The 23,671-nt window shown below is 39.9% G+C and overlaps 1 protein-coding gene across 1 annotated transcript in view; it reads left to right on the top strand.

The window, feature by feature from the left end:
* The window catches only part of COG5 (component of oligomeric golgi complex 5), a 362,628-nt gene that overhangs the window by 327,990 nt on the left and 10,967 nt on the right, over nucleotides 1–23,671 (top strand). Inside the window, exon 19 of the mRNA XM_003811197.6 lies at nucleotides 5,356–5,432. Coding sequence (XP_003811245.1) covers nucleotides 5,356–5,432 — 77 coding nt within the window. The remainder of the gene's footprint in view (nucleotides 1–5,355; nucleotides 5,433–23,671) is intronic.

Below are 23,671 nucleotides of genomic sequence, written 5' to 3'. Positions count from 1 at the left end.
GGCAGTGTTCCCATTCCTTTAAATGCACAGTGGGCCAGGTAGACATAGAGTCTGATTATTTGTTCTCTCTCTATCAGGTAGAGTACAGTTCTTCTCTGTGGCTAGCCTTGAAATCATTTCAGGCTATCTGATGTGTGTGAGAGATAGAATGACATTAAAATAGCAAAACATTATCAGCTCTTATAGAAAGCGTTTTCTTTGTCCTTTAGACAGATTTTTTAAAGCCTTTCAGTAGGCAATGAAGAAAAACCCCAAACATGTTTTCATTAAAAGATTCAGAAACAAAGATGATTGTTATTTTTGTATAGCATACCAAGGGTAAAATCTTTTTTTTTTTTGAGACAGAGTCTTGCTCTGTCGCCCAGGTTGGAGTGCAGTGGCACAGTCTCAGCTCACTGCAACCTCCGCCTCCTGAGTTCAAGTGATTCCTCTGCCTCAGCCTCCCGAGTAGCTGGAACTACAGGCACGTACCACCACGCCCGGATAATTTTTGTATTTTTAGTACAGACAGGGTTTAACCATATTGGCCAAGCTGGTCTCAAACTCCTGACCTTGTGATCCACCCGCCTTGGCCTCCCAAAGTGTTGGGATTACAGGCGTGAGCCACCACACCTGGCTGGGTAAAATCATTTTTAAGCCTTTCAAAGCTGTTAGCTTTACTAGTCCAAATAGTTACTGAAATGAATTCTTCATAGCAATTTGCCAGATCCTCCCCACTTATAAAGATAAATGTTAATGTCAATATTTATTCTTGTGTGTATCCGGGAGTGTGTCTTGCTTCATTATTTCTACATGGAGGAAAGGACCTGGACAGACTGCTTGTATCAAGTCAGTGGTTGTCAGGTGCTCCCTCAGACTTGATACACTTTCAAAAAAGGAACAGGTAACACAAACCTAAACTTTCAAGAGCCTGTTTCATTGCAAATTGACTGATGCAGCAGTTAGTCATTTTCATCTCCAAATAATATTCCTGGGACCATTAGACCATAGAAATGAGCCTTCATTTGGAAAATATGCTTGTAGTAGCCACAGCATAAAAACAGAGATTAAATGTTACCATTAATATGGCTCTTTTTACCTTTTACATTTTATGAACTTCATTCTTAGGCACCCGTACATTTAACTTTGTTTTACAGGTACACTTGGCTTAAAGAAAGTTATTTGTAAATAGTGTCTTATTTGTCCCTTACTGGGGTTCCAGATTGCTTATTAAAAACCTGATGATGTACTAGAACCTCCTCTTATTTGTTTTAAAAAAAAAAAGTGTGAACTATACTCAGATGGTCTCTGTTCTCCTCTTCCCCTTTCCTCCTTAATTTTGTTTTTCTTTTTGTTTCATCTTCTTTCCCTGGGCTCTCTCCCCTACCAGCTTATTTGCATTCTGCTCCAGCTGGTTCTTGAGTCACTTTCCTGGAGGCAGCACTTCAAGTCCAATTAGAGTGGCAGCCGAGCAGGAGATGGCCAAAACGAGAGTGCTGTAGGAGAGAGGCTTGTTTTTGTTTTTTATTTTAATATGTTCCCTTATGGGTCCTGAAAGATGGAAAGTACTGTCCTTTAACCCTTGCTACTGCCGCTAACACCTGCTCAAAATGCATAGCATCCAGAGGCAGGGGTGAGCTTCCACCTTTCAAAAAACTGCATTATTCAAAATGTTATTTGGCATCCTTTTTTCTTAAGACATGTTGTCTAATAAGCCAAACTTTTCTGGGTCCCTTCCCTTAAGGTAAATTAAACTCATCAGTCATTATTACTAACTTATGCTCAAAAGCCTCTTGTTTCCTGTTTTTTAAACATAGAAGAAGCATTTACACACACAGCATTTACTCACTGTTAAGCCCTGCAGTGACATTTGGTTGCAGCAGGCAGTGTGGTATCGAAAAGCAGATTCCTTTGTTCACCCCTGTACAGTGTGTCCCAGTTTCAAAACATCCTGACACTCACCTTGGGGATGGCTCCAGTCCTGTGGATCATGGGTACAGAAAAGACAGGCGGAGGCACTATCATAATTAATCATATCTGTGATCATTATCTTTGGCAAATATTGTTCTACTGTTATGTCATGGGCTCCCCCACCCACTTTTTAAATTAAAATTAAAATTTCAAGGTTTTATTTCATTTGGTTTGGTTTCTTGCCACAATTGCAATTATGTGCTGTACCTCAGCTTTTAGCATCACATTTGGTTGAAAGTGTTTTTCGGGGGTCAGTCAAAACATTTAAATAGCATTACTCTAACATTTATATTCATGACAGGCATCAACTGGGGACTAGAGGGGTTTTCAACTGCCTTATTATTGAAAGTTCTATCAATTCATATTCAAAATTAAACAAAGCCATTGAGGTCACTGAAATCAAAAATACACAAATACTCCATGGGTTTAAAAACTGTTCTTGTGATAAAAGTGCCTGCCATTCTAGCATAAAGAACAAAAAGAGCTCAAGAAGGGACCTATAGACCAGGTTTGGGAATACTAGTTATTTGCCGTAAAGTCCAATTGCAAAGACAGATAATGACGTATTTTCAGGATTTCTTTAAGAATCCTAACTTCTCCTCACTGGCACCAGTGCAGGAAAGAGAAAGTAGTTGCAGGGTGCCATCTGGAGGGATCATGGTGAGGGAAGTACCTGACATCCAGCCCCCTTAGGAATCCAGGTCATGGGCACGAGGTGGTTTCCTACAGGTAATTAATTCCCCACTGTGACCACATGGTCTCAGTGCCTACACTGATCACACAGCAGTTCTGAAATCACTAAGCCTGTCCACGACACTGGGGTTCTGCTGATTCTGAATCTCTTTGGGATCTTGCCCACAGTGTCCTCTGAAGCACATACTCCCCCTCCACCCCTCAGTTTATTTTCTTAGCTGAAGGAAAGAGTGGCTATTGAAGTTGGTATTAAATTATTTAGTGGTACTTCTAGCAATTTCTATTTATAGGTCTTCTGGTGCCCTTTAAGCATACATTTATATCTATTTCACTTTGTGCCTAAAAATATTAATTTAGAAAAGAAAACAAGACAATCAAAATTCTAATTTTTGTTCTAATTCCTATTGCCTTTTCTTCTCCTGAACAATATCAGGGCAGGAGTACCCTAGGAGTATCCAAAGAAGTCCTGTGGTTAACCAAATGTCTGTGGTAGGGAAGGAACAGCTATGTAATTAGTTCACCGTGCCTGCAGCTGACCGCTCATTCTCTCCAAACGGGGGCTGGAGAGAAGCAGTTGCACATGCCACTTTTGTATCCACTGCTAATGGCAGAGTCACCTCCTCTTACCACAACACTCTTGCCCTTTAAAACATGGCCTTTATTGTTTAATGGAATTCTGGAAGAAGAAAATGATTTACAATATCCTAGAGGTCCTTTATGGATAAAAAAATTTTATTTTAAACATTAAACATTTTGAAATTGTCCTGCGGCATAGAAATCTTTTGCATAATCATACATTTTCCAGCCATTCGAGGTCATATTTTCTCATATCGTAACTTTTTCCTAGCCATTTATTTGTTTTAACATTTGGTCCTGCTCAAGTGCTAAGGCAAAGGTTGTCTTTGAAGACAGTGATTCCACTAGAGTAGTTGAGAAATTGACAAAAACACTTCGTGAAAAATATATAATTTCAGTATGTAAAAAACCATTATATAGAGAGAGGTATTTGAATGGAATTATATCAAAGATACAATGATAATCACATTTTTCCTTTGTGCTCAGTGTAAAGTAAGTGACACATATGGAAAGAAAACAGAAATTCCTACCCAGTGAATAAATGAAACAGGTTCCAAAGAACAGCCTATCACCTACTATCTTTTGAGTTGGGCACACTGGCTCACAGCTGTTCTGTTTTGCACTGTTGGCAAGAATCCTTTTTCTTCCTTACATTTTTATCTTTATATTTATTTATGATTCTTCATTTATAGTTTCCCAGCCATATAAGGTTTCCTTCTAGGACATGCAGTATGCAATCCATGTCTTTAATATGTTAAGAGAGAAATTAACCTGGTTACTGTTCATCCTCAAGACCATCCCAAGGAAGCTTCTCCAACTCTCTCGACACTGAGGTCATAAGTTTGACATAGCACTTATCATTTTGCTTAATAAGAATCATTATGTGTGTATGTATGTATGTTTATATATGTTTTTATGTGGACATATACACAAATACTTTTGATTTTGTTGATAATCATATAGTTTTAATAAATAAATATCCCCTTCTTCATTAAATTTGAGAATTTAGTGAAGGCAAGATAGTCTAATCATCTAATCATCTTATCCTCATATCTAGCTTGGTACCTAGCACTAAGGCGGTCAAAATGTTTCTCAAATGAGTGATCGATTGGGTCTCTATAGTGTACCCATGGCAAGGAGATTTTAAGCAATTTTTTGTAAGGGTGGCCAGCAGGACAGAAGCCTTAAATCATATGTGCTTCTTGAAGAAAGGTGCTGTACTATCAGGGAGCAGCCTATTCTCAACCATTTTCTAAACCATTCTTTACCAGGGCGCTATTTATAGCAAGAGTGGAGAAGCAGTCTATCACCTGAGTAGCACATATGCAAAAAGTTTGCATATGCACTTGGTAGAAAAGAACAGGTAACCTAATTAATGACAAGTAGAATTTCCAGTCAAAGGAGGAAAATAAAGAGAAGTGAAACCAAGATTTGCTAAATTCTTGAGTTAGGTAGCATATTAATTTATTAATAATTGAAAAGAGAAAAATTTTTAAACACTGATAATAATTGCTGACAATTAACAGCACTTATATGCTATGCACATAAAGCTTTGTGGGATTATCTTTTAATTTGCATTATTCTATTAAGTAGGTATTGTTATCTCCATTTTACAGATGAGAGACCTGAGACTTAAAGAGGTGAAGTAACTTATCCAGGGTCACAAACTAGTAACTAGTATCAGCATTTGGAATGCTGATATAGATGTGCTACTAAAAGCTCCAGAGTTAGTCCTTTTAATTACTTGAGCCACACTGACTGATAAAAATTGTCATCATTTATATTGAATGTAAAAAGACTTGTAATGCCTGAAGTATAGGCATGCAGTCTTGAAAATTTTCCTTTTCCTTATTTTTCAATGGATAAATGATATAAACTTTTTCCTTTTATATAACAAAAAATGGTTTTTTTTATTTTCATGAAGGAATTTTCTCATCTTGGGCCCTCTTAGTAAATAAATGCAAAAATTATGTAAGTGCTTACCTTTTAATAAATTTAGTTGGCCATCACAACTTGCCTTACAGTCCAGATAAAATTAAGTTTACTGCAAGCTACAACTTTCTGTGATCCGGGTCTTTCCCAAATTCCCCTAATGATTCTGACATTACAACAATGGAGTATATTTTAATATTTCAGATGGAGTTGGCTGTGGGTCCATTCTGTAGACGAGTATCTGATTTAGGAAAGTCCTATCGGATGCTGAGATCGTTCAGGTAAGACCGAATTCTTTGTTCATACATTCATATCCTCCAGGCAAATAAATCCTTTCTGTGCAGGTTGAACTTCATAAAATTGCCAATATTCAACCATTTTTGATCTACAACAATGGCAATTTCATGATTCATCTTAGAAAGTATTCAAATCAGAAACCCATATAGATATTTATGTAATGACTAATAAATTAGAGGGTATGTGTATTTTCTTAGTCACAGTTCACAAGATTAAGCTGGTAAATTATGCTTTTCTTGGGGAGAATTTTTATTTTTAGCTTCCGATTCTTATAGAAATGTAATACTAGGCAATTCATAATTATATAGACAAGTTTTTCTGAAATGTTGATTTGTTAATTTATCATTTTTAACCCAGTCTGCTTCTAACAGGTCATAAGTTACATTCCAAGATATGGATATGATAAAACTATTGAATGAAGTATTAAAAGAATCAAGTTCATGGCTGAGCACGGTGGCTCATGCCTATAATCCCAGCACTTTGGGAGGCCGAGGCAGGTGGATCATCTGAGGTCAGGAGATCAAGACCATCCTGGCCAACATGGTGAAACTCTGTCTCCACTAAAAATACAAAAATTAGCTGGGCATGGTGGTGCACACCTGTAGTTCCAGCTACTGGGGAGGCTGAGGCAGGAGAATCGCTTGAACCAGGGAGTCAGAGGTTGCAGTGAGCCGAGATCACGCCAGTGCACCCCAGCCTGGCGACAGAGTAAGACTCTGTCTCAAAAAAAAAAAAAAACAGAAGAATCTAGTTCAATGATGAAGTGCAGAGAATGACTATAAATGTAATAGGTAACTTAGCCTAATGCAGTTGAGCAAAAAATTTAGTACTGAGCGGAGAAATCACTTTACAAAGAAACACAAGAGTTGATTCATATTCATGATCTAACAGAATACCAGTATAATAGAGAGAAAAGTCCTTGTCAGTGCTGAACACTTAGATTTTTTTCAGCTCAGATTTTAAGGAACGTTGAATAACATTGAGTAATGACTGGGGTCTTTACTAGCCGATTTTTAGAAGATAAGGAGATGTTATTCATATGGCTGTTTATTTAGTAAACCAGAACTTTATAAGTTTTTTACATCATAGCACAAACAGAAGAAGATATTTTCTTTTGTTTTTTGAGATGGAGTCTTGCTCTGTCACCAGGCTGGAGTGCAGTGGCACGATCTTGGCTCACTGCAACCTCCACCTCCCGGGTTCAAGCGATTCTCCTGTCTCTGCCTCCTGAGTAGCTGGGATTACAGGAACACGCCACCACACTCAGCTAATTTTTGTATTTTTAGTATAGACGGTGTTTCACCATGTTGGCCAGGATGGTCTCGATCTCCTCTCCTCGTGATCTGCCTGCCTTGGCCTCCCAAAGTGCTGAGATTACAGGCGTGAGCCACTGCGCCTAGCCGAAGAAGATATTTTCATTTAAAAAGGTGGCCAACCCTAAGGGCTGAGGGGATCAACATAATATTTTGTGACCACAGCATACCAGATGGGAGGCCTTTATATAAACTGTCCATAATATCCAAGTGCATAATGGTTGAAGATTTCTCAATAAGGATAAGATAACAGAGTACAGGTATGCAGCTTTCTAAAAACCAACTCAGTACTGAAAACTAGAGGATCAATAAGCAGTATGTCCTTTAAATGATCGCTTTGCTCTCTTCTGTCATCAAGCTTTGGTAGTAGAAACTTCTGGTGGAATATAAGAAATATAAGAATCCAATATTGTTGATTGAGAGGGAATCCGTATATTTTACCTCGCCTGTTTGTAATTAGCACAGGCCTTTTTTTTTTTTTTTTTTAATGGCAACACAAGAGTCTGGATTTTATTTTTTCTCAAATGAAAGATCACTGCCCATCTGTACAGAGATGAGTTTTAGGAAAACTTAAAGTGAGATCACAAATGCTTTCAGATACCTTCTTTGGATCAGCTCAAATCTTTTTAAAACTGTTTAAGTATTTTGTTGAAGCTATAGAGTTCTGCACTACCAAACGTGGGCGAGTTGAAGGATGATGAGGTCCTGAGGTTGCCAATCCATTGGTCATCTGTTTGTACCATAAAAGTCACTTTACTAAAACCCCTGTACAGTCATTTACTCTTGAGTAAGATGGTAACACAGCAATCCTAGCTGGGTAATAAAATGTTGCCCTGGCTGGCTGAGTCAGTTAACATACTGGAGGATATTAACCATCTAGTTATTGAAAAAGGTACGAGAAAAGCTGTGATTTAGCATTGCTATAGGAAGATTTGGCTTTTTTTTTTTTTTTTTTTTTGAGACCGGGTGTCACTCTGTCACCCAGGTTAGAGTGCAGTGGTGCGATCTCTATCTCAGCTTACTGCAACCTCCACCTTCCATGCCCAAGTGATCCTCCCACCTCAGCCTCCTGAGTAACTGGGACTACAGGTGTGCGCCACCATGCCCAGCTAATTTTTATATTTTTTTGTACAAACGGAGTTTCACCATGTTGCCCAGCCTGGTCTTGAATTTCTTAGCTCAAGCTATCTGCCCGCCTCAGCCCCTCAGACTGCTGGGATTACAAGTGTGGCAGGTATAAGCCACCACACCTGGCCTAGGCTATTATTTTTTATAGCCCCAGTCCCATGTTTAGTTGTTTATTGCATTATTGCACGTGCATGTATAAAATAATGCTAATTCAGCCTGGCCAACATGGTGAAACCCCATCTCTACCAAAAAGTACAAAAATTAGCCAGGCATGGCAGCACACATCTGTAGTCCCAGCTACTCGGAAGGCTGAGGTGGGAGAATCGCTTTAACCCGGGAGCTGGAGGTTACAGTGAGTCGAGATTGTGCCACTGCACTGCAGCCTTGGTGACAGACTGAGACCCTTTACCACCCACCACCCACCCCCCCCCCAAAAAAATAGTGCTAAGTTTCCTGTTTGCTGAGGCAGGATGACCTTCATGTAAGCACTCTTAAAGTTGTGTCACAGTATGGAGATACAAGGTCTGAGGATAAGTTTCACTTAAGACATCTATTTTAAGCCATTTAAGATGGGAATTTTCTGCCAACCCTTTCCAATTCTCACATGAGAGAAAGAATCTCTAAAGGAACATTTAAAGTTTGGGTGACACCTTCTAATACCTATTTATAGAATCAAGAATCGCTTGATCAATGTATAATTTTAATAGTTCTACTTTTTTTTTATATCTAGCTTCTTATGGCGTAACAGTTTTCAAACTTTTGACCATGACCCACAGTAAAAGATACTTTCTATTGATATTTGGCATATACTTGTATGCAAACACATGAACACACTCAAATCTATATACATATACATGGACACCCATATGTATGGTTCATGAAATAGTAATTACCCTTACTTCATGTGATAACCTCTAACATTTCTATTTCATTTGATTATTTTAACCCACTAAATTAGTTTAATGACCCACTCATGGCCTGCATCCAGCCATTTCTCAGATTTCTCACGAGGCCCTTAACTCTTGAACTTTAGTTGCTCTAGTGACGGGGAGCCAAGTTTTTTCCTTTCCACAAACTGTGAAGATTTATACCCTTTTCTCTTGGGATTCTGGTATCTCTGAGGTTCCTCCTGCAGATGACATCTTAGCTCCCAAGGCCTCAGGCACATAAGAATAATTGTCTCTTGCCTATGGAGTATCCTTCATAGCTTGAGTTAATTGAAAAATTCCAACAGAGGTATTTTTCTATAATACCAGTATATTTCTATATTTATATTGAATCTACAAAAATCTACTGAATTAATCCTAGTGCTTTCTCAGTTGTTTGATGGGACTGATACAACTATTTTATAAAAAGCGTAGGGTTAGGATTAACTGGATCAAGAAATAAAACAGAAGTATAATATATTAAGGGGTTCAAATCCAGCCCTGGTCTACAAAGAATGTTTTCAGTCCTATCGGATGAGAAGAAGAGAGATGTGAGCAGGTGCTGCGGCCTCTGCCCTGCACCATTGTTGGGAAAGCCCTGGCCCTGCCAGCTTCTTTGCAGTTGTCATGTGAAGAGAATTGACTTGAGAAAGCTTACCCATGTGGCGGGTCCTACCAAATTCCTTCCTAGAGAGGAGTAAATCAGTACAGAGCCATCTTTATTCTAATAACCTAATTATAGGCCCTCTGTTTTACCTACCTGCAAAATCTTGTTAGAGATCTGTCTCTTCTTCAAAATGAGTCCTGAGCAGTTGCAGTGAAAAGCTTACTCTTATTAATATGTGCACTTCTTCCATCTGTGCTGTGGGCTGTGACAAAGAATAGGCATCATCCAAGTTAGACCTTGGCACTTGTTCAGGGGTCTCCTCACCAAAGACTCTCAATCAAACCAAAACCAGTTGAATGGTAGTCAGTAGGAGATTGCCTGAATAAAATATGCTAAATTCATAGGATCAAATATATGCAGACATTAACAGTAATATTATTAGTTAATATCTGGTAAAATGAAAAATACTCCCTAGTGCATCACTAGGTAAAACAGGTGACTAAGCAGTATATGGTATGACCTCTACTATTTTTGTGTGTGTGTGTGTGTGATGATGTCTCGCTTTTGTCCCCCAGGTTGGAGTGCAATGGCATGATCTTGGTTCACTGCAACCTCCGCTTCCCAGATTCAAGCGATTCTCCTGCATCAGCCTCCTGAATAGCTGGGATTACAGGCCCCTGCCACCATGCCCGGCAAATTTTTGTATTTTTAGTAGAGACGGGGTTTCACCACGTTGGCCAGGCTGGTCTCAAACTCCTGACCTCAGGTGATCTGCCTGCCTCGGCCTCCCAAAGTGTTGGGATTACAGGCAAGAGCCACCATGCCCAGCTGACCTCTACTATTTTTAAAATAATAGCATCTACTAGCCTCAGCAACATGGCAAAACTCTGTCTTTACAAAAGACAGAAAAATTAGCCAGGCATGGTGGTGCACATCTGTGGTCCCAGCCACTCGGTAGGCTAAGGTGGGAGGACCTGAGCTCAGGGAGGTCAAGGCTGCAGTGAGCTGTGATTGGGTCATTGCACTCCAGCCTGGGTGACAGAGTGAGACCCTGTCCCAAAATATAAAATAAATGAATAAAAGTATTTGTTTGAATGGAGAATAAAAGACAAAAAGGAAAAACATGAAAATATCTTTGACTAAGATTGTCACTTGGGGTTTTTTTTTAGGGTTTTTATTTTTTTTTAATTTTCTGCCTTATTTTATTTTTATAGTCAGAAAAGTCAAATACTATTTTTAAATCTCTCTCGCATTGTTTTTCCCATTTAAAAATAACCATGGAGCTAAAAAGTAATAAAAAAAATGTACTAAAACATTACCCAATAAAGAGCAGGCGTGAGTTGACAAGAAAAACAGGCAGCCAAACAGCCAAAAGCCAGTAGGTTGCAATAGCCACAGAGGGCCTCAGTTCCAATTAGGGGCAGTGGCTGCAGGGGAGGGCAACGGGCTCAGTTCAGGGGTCCCTTCATAATGGAAGATGACAGTGCCAGCTGGAGTTTGAGTCCAGACCACACCCAGCATGTACACACATGCACACGCCCTCATACATACACACACACAGGCCTTAGTAGGTGCTCCCTTCCCCCATCATGCAGCCATCTGCCACGGGGCACTTTCTTCTTGATGGTGATATTAGTGGACTATTTATGTAAGCCAGCAAGCTTCTTGCATATATTTACATTTTACTGTCTACATTATAGTTTCTCAGGCAGCGGGAATCTTTTCATACTCAGTAGAGAATGCTGCCTCTGAAAGCTTTTGACATTAGTGATTTGCCCCTGGGTGATTTGTATTTCTACACAAGACACACGTGTCAGAGCTATAGAGACCCCGTCTTTGTCCACCTCTCTGCAGCATGGCATTATTCCCTAAGTAGTGTTTGTGAGGTTGTTACCTCAGCTCCTCCTGGCCAGAGGCCACAAAGCTGTGACCCTTGACATTGTCAGTATAGATCTTTGTGAGGCGCAAAGGGCAGAAAAGGGAGCAAATGCTCTTCACCAGCTCAGGGGCACAGACCCTGCCTTCAGGCAGGCCTCACCACCTTTGCTCCTGAAGGGACAGCTTGTCCCTGATGATGTCCACAGTCTTCTCGGCTGGAAGCTCATTTCCAGCTAGGCTTAATGAAAGGGCAGTGAAAGCTGTCAGGAGATAGGGGCTGTGTTCTGATGGATCTTTTAGCATGAGGAGCAGTGGAAGAAGAAAACTGTCAATAACTAGAATGTAGTGTTCCTGTCAATTGTTTTTAATTATAGGAGTGATGAGGGTTTTCTAGGTCTACAGTTTGTATTTATGATCCTCTGTTGATTGAAATTCCAAACCTCTGTGCCTGAATGTTTATAGAACTGAAAGAAGGCCGTCTCTGCAGCTTCCATTTTTAGCACCTTTAACACTAAGACCCTCCAGATGCATTCTGTCTTTTCTTTCCGCTTGTGGATCTGGAGCCCTTAACCCATCCCTTGAAATAACGGTTTCTCTGAGGTTTCTGGATTCTTAATTCTAAGTTTCAGATTTCAGTGTTACAGCCAGAAGGCAACCACCATCTTGGACTTAGTTGTTTTGTTGCTCTTTGCTACAACTTTGGCAGTGCTAAGCACACCCAGGTAAACATGAAGAGTTGAATATTTAGTTTATCATCATTTTTATAATTTCTGACAACTATTATTTGGTTATTTATTTTATACCAAGCCTGTGCTGAGTGTTTTACTGATACTTTCTCATTTAGCCCTCACAGCAGTTAAAAGTTAGGTATGATCCCCATGAGGCAATTAAAACCCACAGCAGCAAAGTGGGAGAATCTGGGAGCCACATTTTAGACCCAGGCTGCCTGATTCCAAAGCCTGTGCTTGTAACCACCATACCCCACATCTTATTCCAGAAGTTTCTGTTTGTTTTCTATCTGAATGGTCCTGGAACAGGATTTGAATGCTTACGTGTATCATCCAGGAAAATCAGAAAATTTTAAAGAGAATCTAAACTCCCCACTTTAGTGGCCACCTCCTGCTGCTGAAATGCCTCATCTCACTGACTTCTGTTGCATTCAGGCTCCCAGACAGTACACAAGGAACACTCAGCCAAATGTATGCTTTTATTCTTAGAGAATGTCTGCCCAAATCCCTGCCTCCTTTCCTACCTGGTCTGCTGGTATAGACAATCTAGACTGAGACAGGGACATTTCTAACCTCTCTACTTTGAACCCAAATCAGCCTCCTGCTTCATTCTCTCCTGGGACCCACATGGCCCCTCGTGCCACAAACTAGGCCTCCCTAAAGAATCTCCATAGAAATGCTCACCTTCTGCAGGCCTCCAACACTTTCTCTTCTCTCTCAGAGGCCCTCATTGTGTCCTGTGCAGAGAGCATGGCCACCTGTGCCCTGCCCCCCAAAGGGAATCATGTTCCTTCTCCCACTCTTTCATTTCTGTGCTGCTTCCAGACCTCAGTACGCATACTTAGTGGTCTTGCTGCCTTCCCAGGCCCTTCAGCAAGAGGAGGTCAAGATGGGGGGATGGCAAGTGGCATGGAAGAGAATGATGCCTATATCTGTCTCAGGATACCACTGATGTTAGGTGTGGACACAGGAGCAGCAGGATTTTTGCCTTACTTCATGATTGGCCTTAACAAGCTGTCAGAAGACTGACAGCTGCATAGCTATGAATCGTTTAAATGTGAATCTTGCTGAGTAGAAATGCAGTTTTTTTTTAATGAGACCTAATAGTTGACAAATTGACACTACCTTCTGCCTGTAAAGTTCACCCTTGAAAGTGCTGCTATATTTAGAATATTATGCTCTAAGAATGATATTGTGGCATTTGGTGTATCTGCATTTTATAACACCTTATTTCTTTTTGTTTCATAAAGCACTTTAGATGGTTATTTATTTTTTAACTTGCTAGTGTTTAAAATTCCACCTGGAATCAGGGAGAAGGGAGTGCTCAAGCTATGTTCTTTCAGCCTCTTAAAACAAGCACCCAAAACAAAATGTCTGTGTTTGATGTTTACAGGTAATTATGACAGTGATGCACAATACAGAGTCAAATCTAGTTTTGCTTTTCATAGATTTTTTGACAGTCCTGTTAAAAGGGACAGGTGAGGCTGGGCGTGGTGGCTCACGCCTGTAATCCCAGCACTTTGGAAGGCTGAGGTGGGCGGATCACGAGGTTAGGAGTTTGAGACCAGCCTGGCCAGCATAGTGAAATCCTGGCTCTACTAAAAATATAAAAATTAGCTGGGCACAGTGCCATGCACCCCTGTAATCCTGTAAGCCACCTCAGAAGGCTGAGGCAGGAGAATCACTTGAACCCAGGAGGCAGAGGTTGCAGTGAGCCGAGATAATGCCATTGCACTCCAGCCTGGGCGACAGAGCGAGACTCCATCTCAAAAAAAAAAAGGGGGGGGACAGGTGATTACCCAGAAGATTCCATTTTAAAATGAGCTGGTTCTTACCAGGCCTGGCTTAGACAGGCATCTCAGCCAGAAACCTCTGTGTGGGCTGGGCTGCTAGACATGCTGTTATGCGCATGTACTGTTCAGGTTGTTTCCCTCTCCTTGTCTGTCTCCGTCCTTGTCCTTCCCCTTCTGCCCTTCTTTCCTTCCTTGTATCATTTACAGTTTGCGTCAAGAATATATTGGAAGAAAAAAAGAAAAATGTCAATATTCAAACCATAAAACTAACTTAAATTGCTATAGATAAGTTTCAAACTTGGCTTTAAACTTCATGAAGCCAAAGATAAGAGAGAAACAGAATCAGCTATCTGATTCTCATTATCAGAAGGAAGAAAATGTATCAATTCCTAAGAGAAAGTTAAGCATCTCTTTTTTTTTTTTTTTTTTTTGAGACGGATTCTCACTCTGTCACCCAGGCTGGAATGCAGTGGCACGATCCCGGCTCACTGCAAGCTCTGCCTCCCAGGTTCACGCCATTCTCTTGCCTCAGCCTCCCGAGTGGCTGGGACTACAGGCGCCCACCACCATGCCCGGCTAATTTTTTGTATTTTTAGTAAAGATGGGGTTTCACCATGTTAGCCAGGGTGGTCTCAATCTCCTGACCTCATGATCTGCCTGCCTCGGCCTCCCAAAGTGCTGGGATTACAGGTGTGAGCCACCACACCTGGCCAAGAAAGTTAAGCATTTCTTGGCACTTAATTCTAAAGTACTTATAAGGACTTTTATACAGAGAGCTTCATACAGGAAGTACTAAGAGATGGGAGGACCAAAATTCTTGATCACCTTCCTGTTGTAGAGGTAGTATAGGATTCCATATGGCTGCTGTTCGTTAACAATCAAGGACTGTCATATAGGACTGAACCCCACCCCCACCCCTGGGGTCTTCTCACATCGTAAACTAGGGTTCCAGATGAACCCTACTCTATCACATGGCATGAGCAAAGAATGGGCTCTAATGGAGAAAGGGAAAACTCACAGGACCAATGTACTGCTGAACACGACAACCAGGGACAGCAGGACAGAAGTGAGGGCATGAAGCCAGGTGCAGTGGCTCATGCCTGTAATCCCAGCACTTTGGGAGGCCAAGGCACACAGATCACTTGAGGTCAGGAATTTGAGACCAGCCTGACCAACATCGTGAAACCCCGTCTCTACTAAAAATACAAAAATTAGCTGGGTGTGATGGCAGGCGCCTGTCATCAGCTACTTGGGAAGCTGAGGCAGGAGAATCGCTTGAACCTGGGAGGCAGAGGTTGCAGTGAGCCAAGATTGCACCACTGCATTCCAGCCTGGGCGACAAAGCTAGACTCTGCCTCAAAAAAAAAAAGAAGTGAAGGCATGAGTCCCGCTATCCTTTGCATCCCTCAAAGTCCCCTTTCAGGGCCTGGGCACACCGGACCTACAATATGAACTTGTGACCCAGTGGAGGGACTTCTTATTACACTTTTTCCCTGCAATAGCTCAAACATGAGAGCAGCCTCGTCACAATGAGCAGGTTAGAATCATGGGCTGGATTTGGAGTTTAGGGAGCTGTCTGGGAATGTCAGCTGCTCAGCATCCAGGGACCATAGGGCTGCAAGATATTTTAGCTTTTTCTGTTGGGGACAAATAGTGACCAGTCTATGGAGAGCAGAGCTGAGGCATAGCCTCGTCATCATTCCAACCCAGAGTCAGTTTCCAGAGGCCTTTAAGACAACACCACCCATTACCCCAGAGGAACTTAAGGTCACACCATGTGAAAATAATTCCGAAAGAGACTGTGATTATATGCTTCAAGTAGCTAAGTGACTAGAGGTCCATTTTGACCCAAAGATAGAATTTGGAGTACCCAGAGAAGTGATGATTGTGTGACCTTCAAATGATGATCCTGTACACATTAGGTTTCTCAGATAGGTTTTTCTGTACAAGTTGTTGACAGTTCAAAATTGTACTTTCTCTAGAGGTCTTTGTTTCTGTATATACTGATTCTGTGAATCAGCATAGCTGTTCTAGAAATAGGATGAGTAGTTGCTACAGTTGATATTCTAAAAGAGGCTGCATTGCAGAATTAAGAGCCAGGCTGTCTGGGTTTGAATCCTTGCTTTGCCACTTCTAGCTTTTACTGGATTTCTCTATGCCTCTGTTTACCCATCTGTAAAATGGGGATGTAATAGTACCTAACTCATAGGATTTTTAGAAGAATAAATGAGTTAACATATATTTGTTTATTGTATACACTTATGGGGTACAAAGTGATATTATATGTGTACCGTGTGGGATGATTAATTCAAACTAAAACATCACCTCAAACACTTAGCATTTTTAATGATAAGAACATTTGAAATTTATTCTATTAGCAATTTTGAAATGTACTATGCATTCCTACCAACTATAGTCATCATGTTGTGCAATAGATTTCAAAAACCATCTTCCTCCTAACTGTAACTTTGTACCCTTTAACTAAAACCTCCCCATTTCCTCCCCCCTTAGCCTCTGGTAACTACCATTCTGTTCTCTGCCTCTATGAGTTCTATTGTTTAAGATCCCACAAATAAGTGAGACCATGTGGTATTTGTGTTTCTGTGTCTGGTTTATTTAACTTAACGTAATGTCCTCCAGGCTCATCCGTGTTGTCGAATGACAGGATTTGCTTCTTTTTGAAGGCTGAATAGTACTCTATTTTGTATATATGTCATATTTTCTTTATCTACTCATCCATTGATAGACACTTAGATTGATTCCATAACTTGGCTATCGTAAATAATGCTGCAGTGAGCATGGAAGTGCGCTATCTGTTCAACATGCCAATTTCAAGTCTTTAGGATATGTACTCAAGTGGGATTGCTAAGTCATATTGTAATTCTATTTTTAGTTTTTTGAGGAACTGCCATACAGTTTTCTAAAATGGTTGTATTAATTTACATTCCCACCAACAGTGTACAAGGGTTCCCTTTTCCCCCACACTCTCATCACAATCTTCCATTTTTTAAAATAATAGTCATTCTGACAGGCATGAGGTGATATCTCATTGTGGTTTTAATTTGCATTTTCCTTATGATTAGTGATGTTGAGCATTTTTTCATATATCTGTTGGTCATTTATATGACTTTTTTTGAGAAACATCTATTCAGGTTTTTTGCACATTTTTAAATTGGGTAGTTTTCTTGCCATTTTTGTGTTCCTTATAGATTTTGAATGTTAGCTTCTTATCAGATGTATGGCTTTCTTCTAATCTATTAGTTGTCTTTTTATTCTCATTATTTCTTTTGCTGTGCAGAAGCTTTTTACTTTAATGTAATCCCATTTGTCTATTTTTTCTTTTATTGTCTCAGCTTTTGGGACCAAATCCAAAAAGTTACCTCCCAGACCAGTGTCATGGAAGTTTCCCCCTATGTTTTCTTTCTTCTAGTTTTTTTACAGTTTCAAGTCCTTTCAAGACCACACCTTGACTTTTATCCGTTTTTGAATTGATTTTTTATATGGTATGACCTAAGGGTCCAAATTATTCTTCTTTAGATGGATATCCAGTTGTCCCAACACCCTTTATTGGAGAGGCTGTCCTTTTCCCATTGTGTTTTCTTGGCACCTTTGTTGAAAATCAATTGACTGTAAATGTGTGGGTTCATTTATGGGCTCTATGTTCTGTTCTGTTTCTTAGTGTTTCTATTTATATGCCAGTACCATGCTATTCTAATTACTATATAGCTCTGTAATATAGTTTAAAATTAGGTAGTGATACCTCCAGCTTTGTTATTTTTACTTATGATTGCCTTAGCTAATCAGGGATTTTTATGGTTCCATATGAATTTTAGGATTATGTTTTCTATTTCTGGGGAAAAAGACATTGGAATTTTCGTAGGGATTGCATTGAATCTGAAGATTGGTTTGGATAGTATGGACATTTTAACAATATTAATTCTTCAAGTCCGTGAACACAGAATAGCTTTCCATTTATTTTTTTGTCAATTTATTTCATCAATGTTTTACGGTTTTTAGTGTACAAATCTTTCACTTCCATGGTTAAATTTATTCCTAAGTACATTTATTCCTAAGTATTTTACATTCTTGTAGCTATTATATGTAGGTATTTTCTTGATTTCCTTTTCAGATCGTTCATTGTTATTGATTAGATTTGTCTTAATTTTGTATCCTGGGACCTTATTCCTTTATTAGTTCTGTATTTTGGTGGTATCTTTTTGGTTTTGGATATGTAAGATAATGTCATATGCAAGCAGGTAATATTTCATGTCTTTCTTTTCTATTTGAGTGCCTTTTCTTTCTTTCTCTTGCCTAATTGCTCTGACAAAGACCTCCAGTAGGATTATGAATAAAAGTGCTTGCTGACAGTGGACATCTTTGTCTTGTTCCTGATCTTAGAGGAAAAGCTTTCAACTTTTCACCATTGAGTATAATGTTAGCTGTAGGCTTATCGTATGTGGCCGTTAATTTGTTGAGAGTTTTTATTATAAAAGGGTGTTGAATTTTGTCAAATGCTTTTTCCGCATCTAATAAAATGATCCTATGGTTTTTGTCTTTTGTTCTGCTGATACGATGCATCACATTTATTGATGTATATATGTTGACACATCCTTGCATTTCTCCCAGGGAGAAATCTCATTTGATCATTGTGAATAATCCTCTTAATGTGCCGTAGAATTGGATTTGTTAGTATTTTGTTGAGGATTTTGTATCTTCATATCTATGTTCATCAAGGATATTGCCCTGTAAGTTTCTTCTATGTCATTTTGTGGCTTTAGTATCAGGGCCTCCTAAAACTAGCTTGGAAGTATTCCTTCCTTTTTGATTTTTTTGGACAAGTTTGAGAAGGATTGGTATTAGCTCTTCTTTAAACCTTTTATAGAATTCACCTGTGGAGCCATCAGGTCCTGGGCTTTTCTTTGATTGGAGACTTTTTATTATGGATCCAATCTCTTTACTCATTATTGGTCTGCTCAGATTCTCTGTTTCTTCTGTTTTCTATTTCTTCTTGATTCAGTGTTAGTAGATTATATGTGTCTAGGAATTTTATCCATTTTTTTCTAGTTTACTGGATTTGTGGCCATATAATTTGTCATAGTAATCGCTCATTATCCTTTGTATTTCAGTGGTACCAGTTGTAATATCTTCTCTTTCATTTCCAATTTGATTTAAGTCTTCTCTTTTTCTTTTTTAGTCTAGTTAAGGGTTTGTCAGTCTTGTTTAACTTTTCAAAAAACTCTTTGTTGATTTTTTCCCCCTGGTTTTGTAGTCTGTATTTATTTCTGCTCTGATCTTTGAATTGTTTTCCTTCTGCTAACTTTGGGCTTAAATTTGTTCTTCTCTTGTAGTTTCTTGAGGTGTACCATTAGGTTCTTTATTTGAGATGTTTATTTTTATTTAAGTATTTGTTGCTATAAATTTCCTTCTTAGAACTGCTTTTGCTGTATCCCATACGTTTTGGTATATTGCATTTCCATTTTCATTTGTTCCAAGATGTTTTTTGATTTCTCTTTTGTTTTCTCCTTTGACCCATTGGTTGTTGAGGGGCATGTTGTTTAATTTCCACATATTTGTGGCATTTCAAAGATTTTTCCTATTATTGATGTCTAGTTTCATACCATTCTGATTAGAAAAGATACTTGATATGATTTCATTTCTCCTAAATTTGTTCAAACTTGGTTTGCGACCTAACATATGACATATCCTGAAGCAAGATACGTGTGCACTTGAGAAGACGTCTATTCCCTTGCTGTTGGATAGAATATGCTGTATATGTCTGTTGGGTCCATTTGGTCTAAAATGTAGTTCAAGTTCATTGTTTCCTTATTAACTTTCTATCTGGATGATCTGCCGTTGTTGAAAGTGAGTTATTGAAGTCCCCTACAATTACTGCATTGTAAGTTATTTCTGTCTAAATTATTTAATATTTGCTTTACATATTTAGGTGCTCTGATGTTGGGTACAGATATATTTACAGTTGTTATATCCTCTTGATGAATTGACACCTTTATCATGATGACTTTCTTTGCCTTTTTTAATTGTTTTGAGCTTAAGTCTATTTTGTCTGATAAAGGGATAGCTAGTCCTGCCTCTCTCAGTTTCCATTTGCGTGGAATATCTTTCTTCATACTTTCACTTTTATTCTTCGTGTCCTTAGAAATGAGTTGAGTCTCGGGCCAGGCGCAGTGGCTCATGCCTGTAATCCCAGCACTTTGGGAGGCCGAGGTGGGTGGATCACAAGGTCAGGAGATCGAGACCATCCTGGCTAACACGGTGAAACCCCATCTCTACTAAAAATATAAAAAATTAGCCAGGTGTGGTGGCAGGCGCCTCTAGTCCCAGCTACTCCGTAGGCTGAGGCAGGGGAATGGCGTGAACCCAGGAGGCAGAGCTTGCAGTGAGCCGAGGCATTCCAGCCTGGGCTACAAAGTGAGACTCCGTCTCAAAAAAAAAAAAAAAAAAAAAAAAAAGAAGTGAGTTGACTCTTCTGTAGGCAGCACATAGCTGGGTTTGTTTGTTTGTTTGTTTGTTTTTTTGAGACGGAGTCTCACTCTGTCGCCCAGGCTGTAAGTGCTCTGTGGTACAATCTTGGCTCACTGCAAACTCTGCCTCCTGGTTCACGCCATCCTCCTGCCTCAGCCTCCCGAGTAGCTGGGACTACAGGTGCCCACCACCACACCCAGCTAATTTTTTGTATTTTTAGTAGAGATGGGGTTTCACCATTCACAGGATGGTCTCGATCTCCTGACCTTGTGATCCACCCACCACGGCCTCCCAAAGTGCTGGGATTACAGGCGTGAGCCACCACACCCAGCCAGCTGGGTCTTATTTTTTATACATTCAGCCATTTTTTCTTTTACAAATGGAGATTTTATTGCTCTTAAAATAATTATTGATAGGTAAGGACTCAATAATACTAGTTTGTAGTTTGTTCTCTGATTGTTGTGTGGATGCTTTGTTTCCTTGTTCCTCTCTTGCTGTCCTCCTTTGTGGTCTGATTGTTTTCTGTAGTGGTATGCTTTGAATTCTTTCTATGTATGTTTTGTGCCTCTACTCTAGATTGTTGTTTTGTACTTACCATGAGGCTTCCAAAAACCATATACTCATAACAGGGTATTTCAAGCTGATAACACTGAATTTTGATAACATACAACAACTCTACATTTTTATTCCCCTTCCCTACACATTTTAATATTTTGATGTCAAAATATACATCATTTTGTAATTTGTATCCCTAATTTGGGCTATACTTTTGTTTTCTTTTTTCTTTTTTCTTTTTTTTTGAGACAGAGTCTCGCTCTATCACCCAGGCTGGGGTGCATTGGTGCCATCTTGGCTCACTACAACCACCACCTCCCAGTTCAAGCGATTCTCGTGATTCAGCCTCCTAAGTAGCTGGGACCACAGGTGTACACCACCATGCCTGGCTAATTTTTGTACTTTTGGTAAAGACAGGGTTTTGCCATGTTGACCAGGCTGGTCTGGAACTTCTGGCCCCAAGTGATCCACCCACCTCAGCCTTCGAAAGTACTGGGATTATAGGCATGAGTCACTGTGCCTGGCCTTGAGCTATAATTTTAATAGTTTTTAACCTTGTATTAGAGATAAAATTATTTTACAGACCACTATTACACTTCTAGATTTTTCTGAGTATGACTCTATATTATTTATAGCATTGATTTTTGTGTTTTTGTATATTTTATTAATTAGCAGCCTTTTATATCAGCTTAGAGAACTCCATTTAGCAATTTCAATAGGCAGGCCTACTGCTGATGAACTCCATTAGCTTTTGCTTGGGAAAGTTTTTATTTCTTTCTCATTTCTGAAGGATAGCTTTTTTGGTTGGCAGCACTTTAAATATATCATCTCATTTTATGCTGCCCTGCAGGGTTTTTGCTGAGAATCCTCTAGTAGCCATATTGCAAGTTCTTTGTATGTAACAAGTTTCTTATTTCTTGCTGTTCTCAATTTTTTTGTCTTTTATTTTTGACAGTTTATTATGTGTCTTGGTGAACTCCTCTTTGGGTTGAATTTTTAGTACAAGTCTACAGTTAAAACTTGCTATTTAATTTTTCAGTTCAGTTGTTGTTGTCTCCATTTCCAGGATTTCTATTTGGTTTTTGTTATAGTTTCTGTTTTTCTGTCAGATTTCTCATTTTGTTCATATATTGTGTTCCAGATTTCATTTAACTTTTTATTTTTATATTCTTGTAGTTTCCTGAACTTCCTTAAGAGGATTGTTGTGTAATTTTTGTTGATCATTCCATAGATGACCATCTCTTTAGGGTCCATTATTAGAGCTTTATTAATTTCTTTTGGTGGTGTCACTATTCCGCTAATTCTTCATAATCTTCATGTCCTTGTATTGATGTCTGTGCATTTGAGGAGACAGCCACCTCTTCCATCCTTTAGAGGTGTTCTTTAGCATAGATTTAACTTCATTATTTACTTTAGCCTGTGATTCTGGATGAGCCAGCTGATATCAACCCCAGGGAGGCAGAGCTTGCTGTCAGTTTCTCTAGTTGGCTGGGTCTCTGCCTTTGCTCTGAGTTTGGATGCGGCTGCTGGCTGAGCTTCACCTTCCAGCAAGACTACTGGCTGGCCTCTGCAATCAGGCGGAGCTGCTGGCTGGGAACTGTGATTGCTTCTAATATCTGGCAGGGTCACAAAGTGTATTTCCCTGTTGGGGAGTATTGCTATTTGGGTTACGCAGTTGGGCAGGTCGGCAGGCTGGGCTCTAGGTTTAGATGGATCACTGTTCTAGACAAGTCCAGAGGTTATGCTCCATAGTCCTTGCCTGGGCTGGACCATGGGATGGGCTCTGACACTGGGTGGAGCCACTGTTTGGCGCTGCTGTTTGGATTTCAGGGTTTGGGCAAGTCTAGCCACTGTTCTCTTCAAAAAATGCACTGTGGTGGGCATCTCTTTTCCTGGGTAGGGCCTTGGGGTGGGCTCTGAGGCTGGGCATAGAGGCTAGTTTTCTAGGGACTCAAGCCAGGTTGAACTTCTTGTTCAGCTTCTGGGAGCAGCCGACTCAGCTTTGTAGGTAGGGTAGATCGTTAGCTGGTCTCTCTGATCAGGTGCCGCTGCTGGCAGCAACACAGAGCTACCACCCAGATCTGCACACCAGTCACTGCAAACTCCACCTTCTTGATTTGTTTGACACCAGGGGATCTTGCCCTGCAGTTACTCCATTATTCCCTTTGAGGCAAGACAGTCATGGGCTTCCTTCAAAGCAACTCAGAATGCTAGGGAAGCTAGATCTCTACTTTCAGTTCTCTTTTCCTCTGTAGAAAATGGGGGCTTAGGAGAATCCCCCCTGTGGCTCTGTGCTGACTTGGAGGAGTGGGAGGAGTGATATGGTCAAGGTGAAACCATGCCTCTTACTCTTCTAATGCAGTTTTTATATGGTTCTGTGTTCCATGTAGGTGTTTTCGTTCTCATTCCCAAGTTTTAGTGTCTTCACAAAGATGTTCTTGTCTGTGGATAATTGTTAGTTGGATTTTCTGTGGGTAGGCAGTGAAGCCGGGAAGTTCTTCCTCTACCATCTTGCTGACTTCACCCTCTATAAAGCTTTAAACGGTGCCTGACACACTGTAGGTGCTATACTGTTGATAATGAGAATTATGTTAAAACTAGGAGCTTTTACCTAGATGAAGACAATGTCATCCACACAGAGGACTTACAGAGATGCCTACAAACAAATCTGAAATATTCTCAGCAAAGTTTTCATATTTGTTTAGATACTTGAATTATCACCTAAAGCTCTGCAGCATTGAACACTGTGAAATTATTTGGACCTTGCAGATTTTCAAGGCAGGTGCATCACATTTTCAGTGTGGCCATAAGA

Source organism: Pan paniscus, chromosome 6 (genome assembly GCF_029289425.2).
Source record: "Pan paniscus chromosome 6, NHGRI_mPanPan1-v2.0_pri, whole genome shotgun sequence".
Lineage (NCBI taxonomy): Eukaryota > Metazoa > Chordata > Mammalia > Primates > Hominidae > Pan > Pan paniscus.
This window is presented reverse-complemented; position numbering and strand designations above follow the sequence as displayed.